General features: G+C 41.8%; 2 protein-coding genes and 1 non-coding gene across 4 annotated transcripts in view; 1 reads left to right on the top strand and 2 right to left on the bottom strand.

The window, feature by feature from the left end:
• LOC114501607 overlaps positions 1-10018 on the bottom strand; it is a 35539-nt gene extending 25521 nt beyond the window's left edge. Inside the window, 2 exon segments of the mRNA XM_028518267.2 lie at positions 6921-7254; positions 9946-10018. Of these exon segments, the coding sequence (XP_028374068.1) occupies positions 6921-7254; positions 9946-10018 (407 nt within the window).
• Positions 1-21071, top strand: part of ARSB (arylsulfatase B) — a 139998-nt gene that overhangs the window by 64626 nt on the left and 54301 nt on the right. For both annotated transcript variants that reach the window (XM_028528533.2, XM_036020455.1), the window contains exon 5: positions 10202-10445. In XM_028528533.2, coding sequence (XP_028384334.1) covers positions 10202-10445 — 244 coding nt within the window. The remainder of the gene's footprint in view (positions 1-10201; positions 10446-21071) is intronic.
• Positions 14379-14485, bottom strand: LOC114513736. The gene has a single exon (XR_003685861.1). It is a non-coding gene; the product is annotated as a U6 spliceosomal RNA (small nuclear RNA).

Genomic DNA, 21071 nt, shown 5'->3' with positions numbered 1-21071 from the left:
TAAGAAGGTAAAACTCTGTGAATGAGTCCACAAGTGAGGTACATACTACCACATCAACAATAAAAACAATCACAACAATAAAAATGGGTTCATCTTCTGTTCCACCTGCAAAGAAACCTCAATTATTATATCCATCAAGCATAGAACATCCAGCCATAATGCTCACACACATCGATCACAGACTTCAGTCCTCAAACTGAGACGTCCAGGATGTGTAACTTGCTTCTTTTTCCTCCTGTAGCTGGACTCGGTACTGCTGGGGTCCCAGTTCTGCTGGGTGGGGGAAGCCTGGCTGCAGTCCGGCCGTTCAGGTCATCTTGATTCAAGGCCTCTTTGTTTCGTCCCAAAGTACTGGAGCTGAGGGGAGCACGCGGTCCGTCGTCATCACCCTACTCACCCTCCGGTCACCCACCTAGGTCTTGCTGCAGCCTCCTTGCCTGCAGAGACTAGGACCATCTTTTGCCACATCCAAGGAAAACCACTCATCAGTGGGACTGCCACCTCTTCCACACTGTGGTGTGAGGGCCACTGGGCCTGCAGTCACTGTCACCTGCTGCTGCCATACCACACTGGGCACAGGGACATGCAGGGAGCCTTGCTATCCCTGGGGGGATGAAGCACAGGTTATTTCCACCCTTGGGTCCCCAGATCCATCGTTCCCTCCAGCCTGGGATGCAGTCCTGGGGACAGGGCCTGGGTGCCTTAGGGTCACAACCTGTCTGCTTACTCTGTCCAGCCCTCTCTCTTCCCTAACCGGTTCTGAATGTTTAAGCTAAACCTATTAGCTTAATGGTCTGCTGACATCCCTTCCCTGAGGCCATACCCCCATTGTTCTAACGTCACAGGGTGACCTGGAATTACCAGGAATGAGAAAACCCTGACTTGCCATTTCAAAACACCATTCCAGTGGAGCTATAAAACACAGGAGGCAGGTTGCTTGACCTGTAAATAATGATCTGTTTTTAGTGTACAGGGTTAACTCTATGCCAGGACAGTAAAAGCTTTTGTGTGCTTATAGCTGTGTGACCTCTGCTGGAAGATGACAGGTGAAGGTGGTCACATTTTATTGCTGTAAAGAGGATCAGGGTCCTAAATACCAACTATAAACCTTTTTCTAGGTCTAAGCAAACTATCCTGAACTATACCACTAGCCTCTCACTGCCTTAATGATACAGGGGCATCATTTTAATTTTTCAGTTATTGTATTATGCTTCATACAGTGGTGTCCTTAATAATACATCAGCGTAAGTCACCTAATGTTGTTGGAAAAACAGGTACATACATTTTTAGTTTGTGGTCTACTTTTCAATTTTGTATTTTGTTATTCATATTCTTTTCCCTTACTCTTAGGACAGTCTCTACAGAGATCATGTCCAGCAGTGTGCCTTTCTGACTTGCAGATTCCAGCCTGCTATGAAACGAGGAAGCCAGCCACCATACATTCTATTAGAATCTTGTCTGAGACTAAGTGGGCCCCACATCAGGATCTAATTGCAGAGACTTGGTGACGTCTGATGTGGTCAAGGGCATTTGTTTTGATTTGTTTGACCGTTGGGTCTTGTTTTAGATCTTGGTTCATGGCTGTTCAGGACACAGTTTCCCGGATATTGGGTGTCTCTCTCCCTCTCTCTCTCTCTCTCTCTCCATTGTGGAAATGCCTCCATTTAACCTCTGGCCTCTCGCTAGGCACAGAGACCAGGCTGTTCCCCCATGTTCTCTTCTTCCCCAGCTGCCTCTGCTCCCAAGAGCCAGCACTGTCTTCCCCTGTGGGGATGTCTGGGGCCACCAGGTTTCTTCAAATCTCACTGTGTACCCCGATCAGAAGGGGTACTGCCTCCCCACATGGTCGAGGGACCCGGAGTCCACAGACTCAGTTTGATTTACTTCAGCTTTGGAATGAGTGTCATCTGGGGATCCAAAGTGAATCTTTTTTTCTACCTTTGTTAACTGTGCATTCAATGTTTAAATTCTTTTAACAAATATCTTAATATTTAGATGTATTGAGTTATGTTTGCCTTTGTCATTAAATGTCACCCTGTTGTTCTTTAAGGAGGATCGTGCTGATCAATGTTCTCGTGAGGTTTTTTCATCTTCCCCACTGTAGTTGGACACCCAGACACCCAGAGAGCCTCTACCATTGAGTAAATGTCAGGGAGGGCTCTGGGGAAACCAAACTAGCTGTGTACTCAGGTTGGTTTATTGATTTTTCTGAGTAACCCTAAAAGGTTATCTTACCGTAAAGTAGAAATCCAATAAAATGTTTCTGCTTTAAGGGTAAATTCAAAACATTTAACTTGTATATTTGGAAACATAAAGGTAAATTAAAGTAGTTGTTGCTTGTCCGAATAGAATCCATGAGCTTTGGCTAGTTTAATTCTCTGAAAAATCATTGAACTCAATCCTCATCTTTCTCACCATACAACTACTTAGAATGCTTGTTATTTTCAATCCACAGTTCTGCTTTCTCCTGTCTCTTGATGGTATTTTCACTTCCCTCCTGCCATCATTTATCCTGACAGACTCTAAAGTGCCTCTGTGATACGTTTTCCATCTATCACTTCTTGATTGACATTCCTGACAGCTAAACAGCTGTCTGGTAGAAATTATCTGGCCACTTTCAAGGGGTTTGAGATCTGGAAGGGGAGCCAAATTGTGACTAAACCATGATACTCCCTCAGGGTATCAAATAATTTTAGTTTGTTCTGAAATTCATAACTTTATTAGTAAAAAATTATACATTCTTTTAAGATCAAATTGCAGGGAAAACAAAGACGGCTTTACTTGTAAAAAAGGACAAACATACATGTATTTTTGTTGGTCCTAAATACTCCAAACACGGGGCTTCCATGGTACTTGTTGTGGGTTCTAGAATATCAGATCAAACCCGGCATTGCCCCGTTTCCTAAGTGAGAGGTAGCTCACAACACGCTCTGTTTACCTCACAACTTTCATTTCAGGATCTCCGAGATCAGTGACCACCTGTGCTTCAAATTGGAGAAAAAAGTTCAGTTGTTTGCCTACTGATACATAGTAAATTAGGACAGTTTTCCAGTTCCCAGTTCAATTTTTACTTTTAGAAACCAAATGTTTTCAGCTGTTGGACAGATTTTTGAGTCTTTTTATCCCTAATAAACAGTACAGGAAAGCTAAAACCCCATTGGTATCTCACTATAACCAATGACATTGGCCCCATTAAAATGAGGAAATCTTTTACTACAACCCTACGTAATCTTTCTCTTTTTAATCCCCATTTATTCCTGATTTTTGCCTTTCCCTGCATTCATCTTCCCTATCTTCAGCTCTCTTTGCGGCTCCGTCAGTTACCAGTGGCCTGGCTGCCGACTTCACTCCACCAGAGCCCCAGCGCCAGCGCCAGTGCGGCAGGCACGCTCCCCACGCTGGTGCCTCCGATCGGGGCGTAAAGTCTGATTAGTGTCAGCCTGGGCGTTGGGGGTCAGAGCATTTATCTGCCCCGAATGCTGCAAACCATTTAAAACCTTTTCAAATATTCAAATGAATGTCTGAATACAGATTCTGTTTTTGACATTTAATTTGAGTCACAGACTCTGGCTTTTGAACTCTTTCTTTGATAACTGGTGTATTTTATTGAAACTCATGGAAACAGAGAGGAGTCGCCCTGGCTGTGCCCCAAGAATAACAACAAAACCCCTCACAATTCATTTCTCGACTCTCATGAAATTACCTACAGAGAAGAGAATGCTACCAAGGAGGGCTCTCTGCTTAGAATACTTACTCTATGAGGCATGGTGCTTTAGAGTGTGGCTGCGATACCTACCTACATCTGGTATGTGTTTCATAAACACCCAGATAGGCTGCTGTTTTGCTCTGCACACTTGGATGCTGCTGCTGGTGGTGATTATCACTAGTGCAAATGGCTAACATTTGTTGAACACTCTTCCTGTGCCAGGCACTACACTAGAGTGAATATGGTTTTTATCCTTGCTTTTCAAACACGGAAACTTAGAGTAACCTTCCCAAACTCACCACTGATTTTATTTTCTTAATCTTCACCCAAGGACATTTTTCATTGCTTTTAGAGAGAGAGGGAGGGAAAGTGAAACATCCATGGGAGAGAGAAACATAGATCTGTTGCCTTCTCCTGTGCACTCCAACCGGGGACTGTACCCACAACCTGGGTACATACCTGACTGGGAATTGAACCCGTGACCCTTTGGTTTACAGGACAATGTTCCAACCTACTGAGCCATACTGGTCAGGGCCCAAACTCACAGCATTTAACTCTTATCCCTTGCATACATGTCAGTGAAATTAGAAATGTGGCAAAATGTAGAGAAAAATAATGAAAATCATAAAACAGCTAGAAATTTTTTTATATGTAGTCATTTAGCTTAAGTTTTCCTAAAGTTCTAACAATAGTGCTCTTGAAGTATAGTTAATTTAACGTATTTAATTAAAAAGAAGCCTCGACACAGAATGTCCCATCAACTAATATATAATTGAACAAGGCCCTGAGCCTCCTGTCCCTGTGCTGGGCACCTGCCTCTCTGATGGTGGTCGGCTCTGTCCTGTCATTCTGGTGGCAGCTCCTCGTAGAGGCCCAGTTACCATTTACCATGAATGGGGAGATCTTGCCTCTTTTTCTACCCTTGCCATGAGACAGGGAGCCCTGCCTGTCTTGTTGCTGCCAGCTAGCGTGGCCCAGGGTATACAGCAGGTGCTCCAGAAAGACTTGGTAGAGGGGTGAGTGAGAATTCTCTCCAGGCCAGGACCAGTGCTTCCTCAGATGCTCTCAAACAACCCCTTTGATGTCATTGCAACTGACCAGGTGCCAGATTGGACAAATAATTCTGGTATTTGCTTAAATTCTCACAGGGTTCCAAGCATTCCCCACTTGCCATTATCCTATAAAATAAGGAGCATCTGTGTGCAGACTGACTTCCTAAAAGTCAAGGTCACGAGGTGGCTGGATGAAGAGCTCAGTAAAAACTGTGCAGTAACCCGTTAATTTTTAGTGTCTTCAATCCTTATTTGTAGAGACCTTTTCTCCATCCATTTATTTGTTCCTCTCAAATTTTTGAGCTCTCTCTTTGGCAGCCTGTGCTAGGTCCTGGGAATGCATTGTTCTCGCCCTTGAGAGGCAGAGGTAGAGGGGAAGACAAACTCATGAACAACTGATTAATACACAGAGATAAGTGTGGTAAGTGTACATAAGATAAGATACCAAGATAAGTGGGATAGATAAGTGTGTATGTAGAAAGTGCAGTGGAAGCACAGAGGAGAGAGAAAGACTGGGGGAGTAAGTGGAAAGTTCACCAAAGATGTGACATTTAACCTGGGACTCAAAATTTACATGTGGCAGGAAAGAAGGGGAAGAGCATATTAGGCAAAGGACTGAACGTGTACAAGGACCAAGTCCGCATGAACCTTCTATAACCACAGGGAGCAGTTAGTTCTGCGTTAAGCACAGGGCACTTTTTATGGGGAAGGGCAGGAGTTGATGCTGTAAGAGTAGGTTGGTCAGATGTGAAGGATTCTCTGTGTTGGGCAGAAGTTTGAACTTTTTCCTGCTTGGAAAGCAGTCAGAGGTCTTAAGCACAGGTGTGCCTCTGACAGCAGCTTGCAGTAGTCTGTACGTTACCTCCGGAGGCCAGGTGAGGGGGTGTCAGACACGTGGCAGTGGTCTGTCTGGTTCAGAAACCCATTGGAAAGGTACACTCGGCAGAAATGAATGCACATTAAATCAGAAATGGTTGGATGTAAAACAACAGGGAAAGAGAACATCAGGCTGTAAATCGAGTATCTGGGTATTTTCTCCAAAACCTTTATAGGAGAAAATTGAATTAACCTAACCCTTTACATGAACTACGAAGACACATGTTAACTCTCCAATTTACACTTTAATCATTTAAAAAATTAGTCTAAAAGAAGGAACCATCATCAACAGGTCCTTTTTTTTGGACAAAGAGGCTTCTTGGCATTCGAAATCATGTCTACTCATCTGTCACACTCACACTGGTGGCCTCCCATCCAGAAGGAAGGCCAGGCCCTGGTGCAGGGTTGCTGGAGTGTTCCTTGCTTTTCCTCCCGTGACCCCCGAGTCAGAGTGAGGAGGGTGCCTTGGGTGAGCCCGGGTTAAAAGATCCCTGGGGGCGATGGGATGGAGATGGATGTTGATGGTTTGGGGCAGCCTGCCACAGCCAAGCCGCAACATCACGTTGCCTGGGAGTAGTCCTAAAAACTGACGTCACGGTTCCACCCCCGTTTTTATCAGCTGGATGTGGATGAGGCTTCCTTGTCATACACTTAATGCTTTTGCTCAGGTCTTTGGCTAACCGATGTTTTTCCATGACTTTTTGACAGTTATTTTTATTCAATAATGAATTATAAAGTGAGATTTACCATCTGTAAATGACAACATTTGTTTTATTTTGACATTTCTTTTCTGGACAGCAAAGATTTTATAATTAGCTTTTCCCTCTGCCAAAAACATTGCTGAAAAACCATTTCCCTGAAAAAAAAATGTTTCATAGTTTCCTTTACTCATTGGAGTCTTCTTACTTGGATTTGGAAGTTTTTCTGTAAGCCAGTCAGGAAATGAAACAAGAAAAGTTCCTTTTGAAAATTAATTCTTAACAAGAACGAAAATTAACTTTTGCCCAAAGAAAATTGAGAAGGAAATGAAAATAAACATGTTTGAAATGATGGTGGTTTCATTATCTTTTAAAATTTTTTTATTGAGGTAAAATTGGCATATAACAATATATAAGTTGGTACATATTACATACAATTGGTGCGTAACATTATGTAAGTTTCATTGTAATTCAACATCTGTATATACTGCAGAGTCATCACCACCAAAGACTTTTATGCAATACAACTGACCCCTTTTCATTTATGGCAGATTTAAGTGAGCATTATAGGAAAACCCCCTTTTCTACCTTTTTTCAAATGAGCTTATTTGCTTCTTGCTGTCACTCTGATCAGTCTTGTGTCCAACTCCTTGAGACATGGGGGAGACTGTGCTGGAACTGATGAACTGCACCCTGTTCATCAGCTGTTCAAAGGCCTGAGTCTGTGGTGCCTTCTGCTCCTTTCCTGGTAGGTGGCGGCTGTCAGCCCCGTGCTGCCTGTGGAGATACGACACCCCACATCCTTCCTGAACAGTTGAATTGCCCTCCTCATGGAGCCACGTCTGCAGTTGGCCCTGAAACGGGGGAGTCCCACAGAAAAAGTGGCAGGTGTGTCCGTTACCAGCGCTTTCTCTCTGGAGTACTGTCGGAAAAGGGGGAGGAAGCCATGTCAATAACTGACCATAGAATGGCTTATCGTTGCTAATGGCAAAAACATCACCCTGAGCTAATGGCAAAAACAGCCATTCTCACTGCATTAGTGCCCTCCCCTAGTGCAATGAGGAAACACCTTCCAGCTCCTACAGTAGCAGCAGCGGCCAAATTCTCTTTACAGACTGGAGTGTTTTCCTCTCTAAGTCATACCTGAAGGGCTGCTCCTAGAATCAGATTCCAAACGCAGCTGCCCTTTCCCCACCATCTCCACTCTTATTTCCACCCCCATCATCATCCAGCAGTTTCATATCGAGCACTAACAAATATGCACAACTGAGAGCCATTTTATAATATCTCAAATATTTAAAATGGAGGCATCCGGCATCTTCTACAACCAGAGAGTCAGTATCGTTTATCACAGTCCAAGTGACAGAGCAAAATAATAGTGCTGTCTCGGCCATTCTTGTTCTCATAGGTAGAGTGTAGCGTTTCTTTCCAGTGTATTCTTGTGATTCAACATGAACAGCACCTTCTTTTAAACTGAAATGGTGGCTGTGGGTGACATGCTCTGAGAAGTAAAAGGAACATGGAGGCATTCCTCTGTCTAAAGACAGTGTGCCTTCTTTTGAAAATGCAGGTGGGTGCATGCGAAGTAGAACGTGTATTTAACACACTGGCTTGGGTGACTCTTTGGGCCTTGGGTGTTTGTCAAGAAGAGATGTGAGGTTTAAGGAGAGGTTCTTGAAAGTCTGTGATAGCAAATAAGATGGATTGTCATCCACCTCTGTGTTGAAAAATTGTCACCTTCCTCTAATCCCTCCCCTTCACGAAGCAGAGAACTGAGACCTGGTGTGCTAAGGGCTTTAATCAGAAGCCTCCTTGGCAGTAGATCCTTGAATTTCTTACCCTCCAGCAACAAAGGTGCTTCTCTTCTACAGGGAATTTTCACCTTGCAGAGCCCTCCTTGTGCTACATCATCGGAAGGGCGCACTCTGTGCTGAGGTTGACTGTGCTCGTGGTTTTCATGGGGGAGTGAAGATCTCTGTGGCCTGTGGGTACAAACCCACGCTCCCAATGTCAGGGGTGCAACTCTCTGGGAGCAGAAGCCGCCTGGAGAGTCATACAGACCTTGTTTGAATCCCAGATTTGCCACTTCCTGACTTGTCCTTTCCTTTCCTTTTCCTTTTCTTTTTCTTTTTATGTTTTATTTTATTTTGTTGCTCAATTACAGTTGTCCCCATTTCCCCCCCATTACTCTCTCCTACCCTACTTACTCCCCACCTCCCACTGTCCTTTTCACATTTCTTTTTCCTTTAAAACAATGGTTGTAACATTAGGCTATTGGGGTTGTCATAAATATTAGCTACCATTTATTTAGTGCTTAGGTTGTGCCAGGTACCCAACTAGGGATCGTTCCTTGGCTATGATGATAAATGGTGTCATTTGATTCTCACTGTAATACACAAGGTAGCAGTTATTTTATTTATCTATTTTTAGAGAGAAGGGAAGGGAAGGAAAAAGAGAGGGATAGAAACATCAATGTGTGGTTGCCTCTCACATGCTACCCCCACGGGCCCACAACCCAGCCATGTCCCCTGACTGGGAATTGAACCAGTGACCCTTTGGTTTACGCGCTGGCGCTCAGTCCACTGAGCCACACCAGCCATGGCTCAATTATTGTCTCCACATTATAGATAAAGATACTGAGGCAGCCAATTGCCTTGCATCACACAGCTAGTGTGTCAGGCTTCCAGTCTATTAGACTCCACATTCTGCGAGAGATAATATGAAATTAAAGGGGTGCCTGGTGCATAGTAGGTGATTGCTTAACACATATTCTCTTTCCTTCAATGGGTATCCTGTGGCTTTGACAGATCTTAATTTTTGTGTTAGATTTTTATATGTATAAGGCCCTGTAGAGCAGGTCTGTATTACTGCCCTCATGTGGCTCATTTGGGTAACAGTGGTTTTTAACAATTGTTTAGTTATAAGTATAATATATGTGCAAATAAGTGTTGTTTAAAATATGTCTCTAAAGTCACCTAAGTGTATGGATACTTTTGAAGATAATACAATTCTACAACCTCACTGCATAAGAAATATCACTTTTTACCTTCTGCGGTCCAACTTAATTTCTGACTCTGAGCCCTAAGCAGCTGGTAGGATACTTAACTTCAGTCACTGCTGTAACTTCTCGTCTGGCTTCACCAGTGTCCTCCATTCCTTCGGTTTGCTTGGAAGGAAACCCTTCTCCTCCCTGGCACAGCGCACCATGAAGCTTTTGGTGTTGCCATCACCCTTTCGGGAAGGGAGGAGTTTTTCTTACAATTATTTTTTCCATCTGACTGTTCTGTTTACAGAGACATTTAGCCCACTGAAGAAATCTTCAACTTTCACACTTAAGAAAGAGTTCAAATCACCAGAGAGTAGAATGTTAGTTCAATGACCAGTTTAAATGTCAGAAAATGTTTCCAGGAAGAAAATAAAAAGGTCCATTGTCCCCACCTGTCAGGAGCTTTAAGTCACTAAATGAAACTCCTTCAGAAGTTTCTTTCCATGTGCCAGAAGGGCCCAGCTTACATGGATTCACACTCTTCTTTCTGTTCCACCAAATGCATTGTACACATGCATTTGAAGCCTCGTGCATCAGTTAGCACAGGGCTCTATCCCAAGCAGTTACCCACAGGGGACGGCTGCTTTCCAGGGGCTCTGTCCACAGAGGCCTGGTTGGTCTCCTGTCGGATCTGTGCCATGCTGCGGTCTGGTTACGTCTGTGTGGGGGAGGGTGCTTTTGGGTGGGAACAGGGTAGTTGGTATAGGAGAGGGTTAGGAGGAATTAACCTTCTTCAGTCCTTAAGCACCATTTAATAAGAACGTATATAGAAGTCTTCCATTCTTAAGTATTGTCCTAATGCCACCACCTAATTGTATTTCAGATAACGGAGGGCAGACGTTGGCCGGGGGCAATAACTGGCCCCTTCGAGGGAGAAAGTGGACCCTGTGGGAAGGCGGCGTCCGCGGCGTCGGCTTCGTGGCCAGCCCCTTGCTGAAGCAGAAGGGTGTGAAGAGCCGGGAGCTCATCCATATTTCTGACTGGCTGCCCACCCTCGTGAAGCTGGCTGGGGGGAGCACAAACGGCACCAAGCCTCTGGACGGCTTCGACGTGTGGAAAACCATCAGGTGCCCGCGCATCTTCCCCTCCTCCCAGGGCAGAACTCTAGGGCAGCTTGCTCAGCTGAGTGAGGGTGACAGCTTTCATGTTAAAATGGCAGTTCAGCTTCCAAGTAAATGATTTTTTAAAGAAATGCTTTTAGGGATATTGTAGATTTTTTTTCAGGTTTTTGAATTGTAGATCTCTTTGAGTCTAGTCTAAAAGATGTGAACTTACAGGGGGGAAAAGGTACCTAAATATATGCACAAAAATTCAGATAGAATTTATTTTTATGATATTAGGAATTGATTACACTTTTTTCCCTATGCGATTGTGTGTGTCACTTGTTAGTAAGTCGGGCCCAACTCCTGGCAACTCCATGGATGAGGGATGTCCACAATGTCCTGTCCTCAGCACCCTGACGCTTCTTTGGTAGAATCAGTCCATCTTGTGTTTAATCTGCCTCTTCTCCTGCTGCCTTGTAGTTTTTTCACCAGCATTGTTATCTTTTCCGAAGACCTCTGTCTTCTCATGATGGACCCAGAGTGGAATAGCTTCCGTTTTGCCCTTTTTTTTCCCTCCAGCTTTGTTTCAGGTTTAATTTGCTCTAGGACCACTTGTTGATCTTTCTGGCAGTCCAGGGAATCTGTAGAGCTCTCCCCCAAATTTCAAACAAATCCGTTTTTTTTCTATCAGCCTTCTTCACTGTCCAACTTTTGTACCTGTAGTAGTACTTGGGAGTACACTGGTGTAGATAATCTTAGCCTTGGTCTCTAATGACATATCTTTGCTCTTGATGATCTTCCCTAATTCTTCCATTGCTGACCTTCTGAGTCTCAGCCTTCTCTTGATTTCACAATCAAGAAGCTCACTTTGCCAAATGAGGGTACGATTGAGTTGAGAACTAGTGGAATTCATTTGAATAATTTCCTCTGCCCCGAACTTACTGAGTTTGTTATCTTTGACAAAGTCCAAGTCACTGACGTTCATCCACATCACCGAATTTTGGATTGTAAGTCCAAATGTCAGTCTTAAGGTTATCTCGATCAGAAGTAACCTTTAAGAGTTTGGCAGTAGTTTGCTTCTGCCTGCATAAAAACTGGAAAAAGTTTGGCCCCCTTAATTCCAGATTTGCCTAGTCGTTCTTCAGTGTCAGAAGAACTGAACTCACAGTGGCCGACCTCTTACCGAACAGGTGCCCTCTTTTCTTGAACAGCACACATGATGTTGACTGCAGGGCCTCACTGAAAATGTACGGTGAAAACCATCATCCGGGTGTGTTAAACCATGAAAAAGTACACGTTCCTTTTCTACTTTAAAAAAAGTAAAATTGCTGTGCAAAGTGTAATCCAGCATTTTAAGACTTTCCCCTGGAAATCCAGCAAATTGCCCTTAGTATGTGAAGAGCTACTCTCATTCTGCTCCCCTTTCTTGATAAAAAAGATCCTGAAAAAAGGGACTTAGCCCCCCGCCCCGGTGAAGCGGGTGCCTCTCGCAGCACGAGGCAAGCCTTCGTTTAGTATCGGCGGCAGCACATTTGGCGCCCACGCCCGCTGAGACAGAAAGCGGTCAGTCACATTGGCATCTGGAGCTTCTTTTCCGAAGCAGCAAAAACAAGAGGACAGCCAAGTGCCAGAGACACTTGATCTGTGCCCTGAGTTCTGCAACTTTTTCCAGTCAGATATTTGCTTGGAAATACTATTTTCAAGAGGATGGTAGTTTTTGAAAATTTCAAAATGGTCTCATGAAATAGGAATGCCAGTAATGGAAGAAAAACAGAGTCGGCTGTGCTGAGAGCATCGGAAGTTTCACTGGCTGCCTAGTTATCAATTCCTCTTAGACCTGCTCTAAAATATTAAAGTGTCAGGAGAATGTCGGCACCTCTGGAGTGGCTGACATTATTTGCAATAGAAGCTCCTTCAGCTACTTTGGTTTTCCTTCTGTTCCAAGCCACTGACCATGTTTGTCCTTTACAGGGGACATGACTTCCCCAAGCTCTTTCCAGTCTGAAATGAACCTTTTGTTTTTCAGCTTGAAAGGCAGCCAGCCTATAGGTTGTTTCAACACCTTTCACAGGATTCATACTTTGTAATGCTGCCTTTTTTTTTTTACGTATTTTCTCTTTAATTAAACTTACGGATGAAAGCAGAGCCCCTAATCATAATGGTAAGAGGACTTTTGTCCCCTCATCAATGGGAAACTGTTCTAGGTGATATAATGTGACCGTGGTGGCAATGAAGTACTTTCTGATGATGTGAGATACATTCAAAACCTAATGTGACATTGTAAAAACTTCTTCCTCCCATGGATTCAGCTTCAAGAAGAAAGGTAAAGGGAAAAAAGAATGCCCAGTGAAGCAGAACGGTCAATGAGCCAAGGCTAAGAACCTCTGAACTAAAATGGTACTTTATTCCAAATATTACCAAGACAACCAGACTGATTATTGGGTAATTATTATTGATACTGAATTATTAATATTATTGAGTAATATTTCCTCTGTAGTGGAAATTTTGTGGCCCCACAATGAGTCCTTACCAGCCCGGGGATCTGCCTCGGTGCCGGTGTTGAGCCCACTGACGGAGCTGCTCTCACTGTGTGTTAGCGCCTCGCTGTTGCCGTGGTCGTGTTTGAAGTGTGCGTTTAAATACTTGGTGGAAATACTCTCCACCTCTGCCCAGTGTATTTCCTTTACCAAATTTTGCCGCAGATACATCTGATCAGTGATGAGCTAAATACTCTTTAAGGAACCCTTTGCAACTGTCTTTCTGTGCAGTTTTCTCTTCTCTGGCACTCTGTCCTGTAAACTTTAGCTCCCTTGGTCTCTCTGGATGCTCAACTCTGTCCATCTCTTCAACTGAGGCTGTGCTTCCGTTCCCTTCCCTGTACGGGGCTCGGGCATCTCTCAAGATAGGAAGCCAGGACAGTGATAAGACTCACTTCCTTCGTTTGCTTGTCAGGGATCACTGGCCTGATATCCAGTGTTTTTGAAAACTGTTTTATATATTCTGTCTATTTTTCTTTGGACTGTTTTAAGTAGGGGTAAGTCCATCTGCCTGTTCCTCAGTCTTGGCTGGAAGCGGAAGTACACAAAGAAAATTTTATTGTGTCTTTATTTTCCTGATCAATATTTTCCTGCATATTTTCTAATTTCAAGTGTTTGATAATTCAGCTTGGCATTATATTTCAGCGCTCTGAATATATTATGTATTATAAATACCTGTATGTATAAATGTATACATATATACCTATATGTTTAATTACCTTTAATATAACCAACACCCCTTTTGTTACATATCTTTCTCACTCTTCAGTTCCTAATTTTAGTTAATATTTTGATTGGTTGGTTAATATTTTAAAGTAATTTTCAGTAAAAGTACATAAATGGTTAGTTCTTTTCATATTTGCATGTGAAAAAAAAATTATTACCCCCAAACATAAATATTTTGACAAAGAATTCTTGTCAACATCTTTTCTTCTCAGCAGTCTATAGATTTTGCTTCATTGTCTTTTTTTTTAGAAATGGCACATTGTAATTTTTGCCTTTTTAAAAAATTTAAATTATTTTGTTGTTCAATTACAGTTGTCTGTATTTTCCCCTCACCCGTCCCTGCAACCCCCTCAAACCCACCTCCTTCCCTTGCTTCCACCCTCCCCCTTGGTTTTGTCTGTGTGTCCTTTATAGTAGTTCCTGAAAACCCTTCACCCCACTGTCCCCTCCCCGCCAGCTATTGTTAGATTGTTCTTAATTTCAATGACTCTGGTTGTGTTTTGTTTACTTTTTTCTTTTGTTGATTATGTTCCTGTTAAAGGTGAGATGGTATGGTATTTGTCCCTCACCTCCTGGCTTATTTCACTTAGCATAATGCTCTCCAGTTCCATCCATGCTGTCACACAGGGTATAAGGTCCTTCTTTCTCTCTGCTGCAAAGAATTCCATTGTGTGAATGTACTACAGTTTCTTGAAAAAATATGGAATGCTTCACGAATTTGCATGTCATCCTTGCTCAGGGGCCATGCTAATCTTCTCTGTATCATTCCAATTTTAGTGTATGTGCTGCCGAAGTAAACACTTCATTGTCTTTTGATAAGTACTATTACAACAAAGTGTAACAGTTTTACCTACAAACAAATAGGAGAATTTTTTCCTTTATTATTTTCTTTTTTCTTTTCATTTTATCTGTATGAGAAGATGAATACTGTATGCCTTAAACTTATACAGTGATGCATGTCAGTTATTTCTTAGTAAAACAAAAAAATTTTAATCTTCTTTAAAACCTTAAAAAAATCTGACATTGCAGTCTTGCTCTCTGACAAGGTAGAATTTTATCCAAATTATTGGTAAGTGTAACGGTAGGAATGGTGCACATGGTGATTTCCTTTTTTTGACCCATGTATTTAAAAGTATATTGTTTAATTTCCAAATATTTCATATTTTCTCTAATGATATTGTTGATTTCTAGTTTAATTCAGTTTTGGTCAGGGAACATACTTCTTATTTCGGTTCTCTTAAATTTGAGCCTTGGGCTCACATTTGGTCTTTCTTGGTGTCTGCCATGTGGACTTGAAAAGAATGTGTATTCTGTACTTGTTAGGTACCATGTTAGATTTTTCTTTATGATCCAGTCAGAAAATACTTTCTTTTAGTAGATGAGTTTATATCTGTTGCCCTGGCTGGTACTTTTATTCTTAGCTTTGTCATATTGTTTTGTGTTGTATTGACTTTTATCTTTGACCTTTTATTTCTTAGTTCTTTTAACATTTAGGATGACTTATATTTTATTCCAGCGTTCACCATTGTACTAATATCTTTATATAATTCTCTAAATCTTTTTCTTTTGTTTTAAAAATGTAAGTTCTACGTTTGGTTTGTTAGCTTTAAATGGCATCTTTGACTATAGGAAAATCAACTAGTTTATTCACCTTTATCCTTTCTCTTGCCCTTGTCTGCCAGTTTTAGTTGTACTATTTCTACTTTGGCAGGCCACGCAAACTGTTCTTCTCTCCTCATCTGTAATTTTGTTTTAGTCTCAGATCTACAGTGTGTTACATGCTAACCTTTTGCCCATTTCTAAAGTGTTCTCAATTATCTCTTAGTTGGAGGAATTCATTCTTTAGTAGATTTCTCAGGATTCTTAGAATTGCTGCATGCCTATTAAAATGTTTTATTCAACCTTGAGAATTAAAAATCAGTTCAGCCGATACAAAGTCCTTGTCCCGCACTGTCTTTCCTTGACTTTCTTGAACGTGCCAACCCGCTCTCACTGGCTGTGGACGCTGCTGTTGACAAGTTTAATGTCGATCTCATGTTCTTTTGCAAGTGACTTGGTCCTTTAGTCTGGAGGCCTAGAAGATTTTTATTATCACTATTGTTACTACTTAAAGTCTTAAGATTTTACTAGATATGCCTCAGAGGTAACCCTACTGGGTCAGTATTCACAGATACACAGTGTATTCCTTTCATCTATACATTGGGGTCTCTTATTTCAGAAATTTTTGAATTATAGTTTTAAATATTATGTTCCATTGTTTTGTGTTTCTTCTTTAGGGACTTCAGTTATAGGTGTTATTGAATCCAATTGACATGTCTTTTGTTTTTATCAGTTTCTCTCTGATTCTTTTTAATTTTCATTTTTAATTGTCCTCTTTCCTTTCATCTTTATTATCTAGCTGCTTTCATATACTTTCAGTTGTATAAAATATCCCTTCACGTCTGAGGTTTTGTATTTTCTTTCAGTTTCTTCCCTTAGTTCAGTGTCTGATTTCTAAATTTTTGATTCATGTTATTTTTTTATATTAGCATTTCTGATTTAATTATATTAAATCTTGTTGAAATATCATGTTACAGTGTTCTTCTGCTTTTGTCCCCATAGTAGGGGGAGTGTTCTGAAAATGCCAAATGTTTTCAATTCTCACTTGCTACTTTCTTAACTCCTATGGTAACTTGCCTAGAGGCTGACTTTTTCTGTTTTCTGTTTATATTTACATATGTTAGCTTTTCCTGGACCCACAATAGCAGGCGATCTGGGGGGTGGGAGCTGGATAGTTCATTTCATTTCTTAGTTCAAGGGCACCTTTTGTTGCTATGGTGAAGTGCAGTTTCTTTAACAAGTACTGCTCCTTTCTGTTTGTCTGTCTTATAATTCTGTGATGCTGTGTTGTCTCAGGAGGACCATGACCTGCTGCCTCTTCCTCCTTTCCCCTTACCATCGCCTTCCAAAAGACACTTGCTAGTCAACTGGTCCTCTCTGAATTGATGCATACCCGAGACTGCCACGCCGATCCTGCACTTTCCATGCTACTTCCTTTCGACTCCCCAGTAGCCAGCTGTCTGATCTACCAGGTATCAGGCGTGTTCAGCGTCATCCAAGGGGTTATTTTACCAGACATGATCGGGCCTCTTCCCCTCTTGCACTCCTTGCTCTCCTTTACACAGTGCCAGCCTGACCCTGTGGGGTGGGCACCAGCACTGCCCTCTCAGGTCTCAGGTGGTTATTTCCTCACATCTACCCCGGGTTTAAATATGTTCTGTCTCCTGATCATGTTGTAGGCTTGGGTGTTGGGGGATTTTACTGTCTTTCCTTTTCAATATGGTCTTCCCCCCCACCGGGGGAATGTGTGGGGAGATTCAAATATAGATGGCCACCAGCATTCTATAGAAATCTGGAAACTCGCATGTTTTTGGGCTCTTGCTCTAGTTTAAGAAAAACAGCACTAGAAGCTGTAGATGAAGCTTTATGAGTATGATTAATGAAATAAAGATGCTCGGGAACTCCAACTATTAGAGATGGGGAGAGACCCAAGTCAAGAGGCCCTCTTCCCTGCCTCGGTTCTTGTCTCTCTCACAAGACGTGAATTCAAGCAGGAGAAGAACACATAGAGTGTAAATGAGACAGCAAGTTTCTTGATGAAACACATGAGCACAAGGATGCATGCAGGCCCCCAACGAGTCTAAATTGCCCACGTGTAGAGAAAATGAAGTTGTTAGTAAGTTTGTTCTATGTACTTGAGCTGAGGCTACAAGTGGGTACTTAGCTAATCTAAGCATGCTGACTATTGGGGTTCATGGGCTATATACCTTAGTCAGCTTCTAGGTTCCCCCTTTTTCTCCTGCTTCTAAATCTTGGGAATAGGTACAGCTCCCAAAGACTTTCTTTCTCAATTAGTATAGACTCTGTCTTGGTGAAATTGTTACAGAGTTCCCCTTTCCCAGCATAGGACCCCTTCTTCCCTCTGTGTAATCCCTGCCTGTGATGTTCATATCACTCGGCAGTCTGAGTAAGATTGTCACAGAAGCCCCTGTCCTCGGCACAGGAAGCCCCTCCTCCTGTCGGCACCTGTTTTACAGGCAGTGCTCAGGACACCCTGTATTCTTGTCAAACCAGGCTCAGGACAGCTGAGTTAATTGGTGAGACATGTTTTCCTTTTGTGTCTAGCCTCCTGTATTAAGTTGCTTTTTTTTTTTTAGATTATAATGATGAGGGCCCTTCCTCTGGCCACTTTTTCCCAGCTGCTACCTAGCACAAGCAGTAGCTCTGCCTTCAAAGACTGCCAAGGGACTATATGTGTTTCTAAGTTAGAGTGTTTAAAGAATGATGTGGGTTTGGGTTTTTTTTGTTTTTGTTTTTGATTCCCTACTTTACCGTTTTTGACAAAACAGCTTCTACCCTGTGCCCCTAGTATGTAGTGCTCTGCGGGCTGTTTTAGATTTTTTTTGTAGTTAGGTGCTGCATTCTAGGATGCTACGGGTCACGCGTGTTTCTTCTGTTTACTCCCATGTAGCCTGGCGTTTGCTGCCTGGATGGACACAGGGAAGGATGCTGCTGGGGCTGCGGGAGGAAGGGCACGAGGGCCTAGCTGTGAAGGTGGCCAATGGGAAGTTGTTGCCTGTTTTTTATGGTGCTGCCCCTGAATCATCCAGCTAAAGGCAGACAGAATGGATCCATCTTTTCCTACGTGCTTTGGGATCAGGTTCTGGCTCTTAGGTAGAATCCGAGAATGTGTTGTTGATCTCTTTAGCACTGGCATTCGTCGAAGTTCCCTCTGGACTTCAGCGTCTGGTCTTCTCTTTATTTTCCAACACTCTTGCCAGTTTTCATTGCTTTGTAATTCTTCATGAGTTTTATAATGGAAATTGGAATGAAGGCGTATTAGGCCCTGCTGGTTTACCTAGAGACTAACCCAGAAGTCCTACCAATTATTTTACAGTAATGAATAGGAAAAGATTATATTAAGGGCATGATTCCATTATGTTTTATATTACTTATTTCTTAAGTAGCCTACTTAAGAAATTTAATAAGATTCTTTAATAAAAATGCACATGAAAAAATTCCCTCCTCGTATATCAGATGAATTTCTTCTTCAAGTGTAGTGAAGACTTGATCATTTCCATGCCTAGACTCTTTATTTGTGGTGATGTTTGCATGTTAAAATGGCTTTTCAAGGTGCGGGGGATTTGCACAAATGCAGTATCACCCACACCCGCATAACAAAGAACATAAGTACCATAAGGGACTTATTTCACTATAATAATGGTTAAGAATGTGAACTTTGTGGTTAGATATGGTTCAAATCCCATCTTATCCATTTATTCTTTATGATCTTGGGAAAGTTACTTCCCATCTGTGAGCATTAGTTTCTTCATGTGTAAAATGTGCTAGTAGTGGTACCTGCTGTATAGGCACCTACGTGAGGATTTAGGGAAAAAACTATGTATAAAAAAAAACACTTAGCCTGAAGGAAGGTGATCACAATGATGAAGACGCTTACTAAGGGTTAACAGGTTTCTAAAAATTTGATACTGCCTTACAGGGTGTGTCCTATGACAGATGGTCAGCAACTAGTGGGCAAAGAAATATGGAATGTAATAGCATTTCATTTATTTATGGGGAATGTTTTACCACCCCACCCTTCAGCTAGTTGGAAAATGAAAGTCAAAAACTGGAAACTCTATTTATAAATGGACAGTGCTGTGATCTCAGTGTCTGAAACTGTAGACTTTTAGAAAATATTTATAGCATATTGGAAACTAGTCCCTGATCAGTTTCTCCTTGCTCTGTTGTTTTTAATTAATCCAGAATATATGAAATTTGAGGTAAATTAAAATTGAATACTGAAATGTATCAGTCTTTAGGACAAGAGGATGGAGAAAAACAGCTCTTAATTAGAGGCATTTGAATAGCGGTGTTTGTTAATTGGGCCTTAATAATAAGCTAAATGAGTGGAAATATAAGACATTCAAGGAGATGCTGAGGCCATGTTTACATTTCACTGAGGAGACAATCTAGCACAAGGGTTAGGAGTGGGGAATCTGCCTGAGTTGCAGACCCAATTCTGTCACCTGCTTCACCATGTGATCTCGTAACTCATTAAGTGCAGTGTGCCAAGGCTGTGTCTGTATCATAGTGTCAAGAATTAAATGAGATAATACATGTAAAGCATTGAAAATGGTACACAGTATATCATAAATGCTCTGTAAATGCTACCCACTGTTATTCTAACTAGCCTAACCCAAACCCCCACAGTAACTCCAGTTTGATTGTAATGGATGTGCATGAAACATGCCCGTTTCACTGGTGTACAGGTCAGTCTCTGTCATTAAGTGGTCAGTGTGAACTGACTGTCTTAGCCAGTAATGTATGCTGGGCCGGAGGTGAGCACTGTGCCCCAAAGGTCTTTGGAAAGCCCCATAGGTGCCTACCTTACAGGAGCTAATCAGAGAGCTCTCCTTAGTTTCTGCCAACCTGGAGCACAAACAGTTGCCATAATAAAAACACCCGTTACCTTGATTCACCTAAAAACAAGGAACCTGTGTGATTATTGAAAAATCACATACTGTAAACATCACCAGCCATTTTTCAGAGATTTACCTTTAACTAAGGAATCAAGAGCCTCGTGAAGATAGTGTTGCTTATACAGCTATAATGTGCCATGTGCCTAAACCGAAAAATAAGGAAATTTCTAGATAACAGATTGCAATACGTCTTTTTTATATGCAGCTCATACTGAGTAGACTGTGTGATATGTGACCCAACTATATTTGACTCTGATACTTTTCTAAAAAGGGACTCTCATATGTATCATAACATGTCTTAGAAATGTAAAGTTATAGCTACATCAACGTATTTCATAAGCAGAACTCTTGCCAGCAAGAAGAATGGATAGGGATCTTAATGTCCATTGTATCTACATACTATGCTTGTATCTGCATCTCAGGTTCTAGTCTTGTATAATTTTTTCATTTCTGCAGAGTCAGAATCCGCATTTTGTAGTGAACGATGTTGTTTGTAAGTGAGCAGCTTACTCAGCACTTAAGACACCCCAGACTGTGCTAAGTGCTTTACATACATTGCCTCATTTAATTCTCATAGCAACCCTGTAAAGTCAGTCTGTATTTTGATCGACATTCTGCTAGTGAGAAAAACAAGGCTCAAGTTTGGGTTGCCTGTAATTTGTGGAGTTGAGCTGCAAACTCTGAAAGGCTATGCTGTTAGTACCATTCTGCATTTGAAAAAGTGAGGCCTTCAGAATTGGCCAGAAGACCAGAAACTATTGAAGCAATTGACACTGTCCACTTTCTAGTACTTTGGTTGTATGGAAATGAGACTTTGGAATAATGTACAAAAGAATAATGAAATACCACAATATTTGTAGTATTAT

This window comes from Phyllostomus discolor, chromosome 3 (genome assembly GCF_004126475.2).
Source record: "Phyllostomus discolor isolate MPI-MPIP mPhyDis1 chromosome 3, mPhyDis1.pri.v3, whole genome shotgun sequence".
In the NCBI taxonomy this organism is placed as follows: Eukaryota; Metazoa; Chordata; class Mammalia; order Chiroptera; family Phyllostomidae; genus Phyllostomus; species Phyllostomus discolor.
The sequence above is the reverse complement of the archived record's forward strand: the minus strand, read 5'-3'. Positions and strand labels throughout refer to the sequence as shown.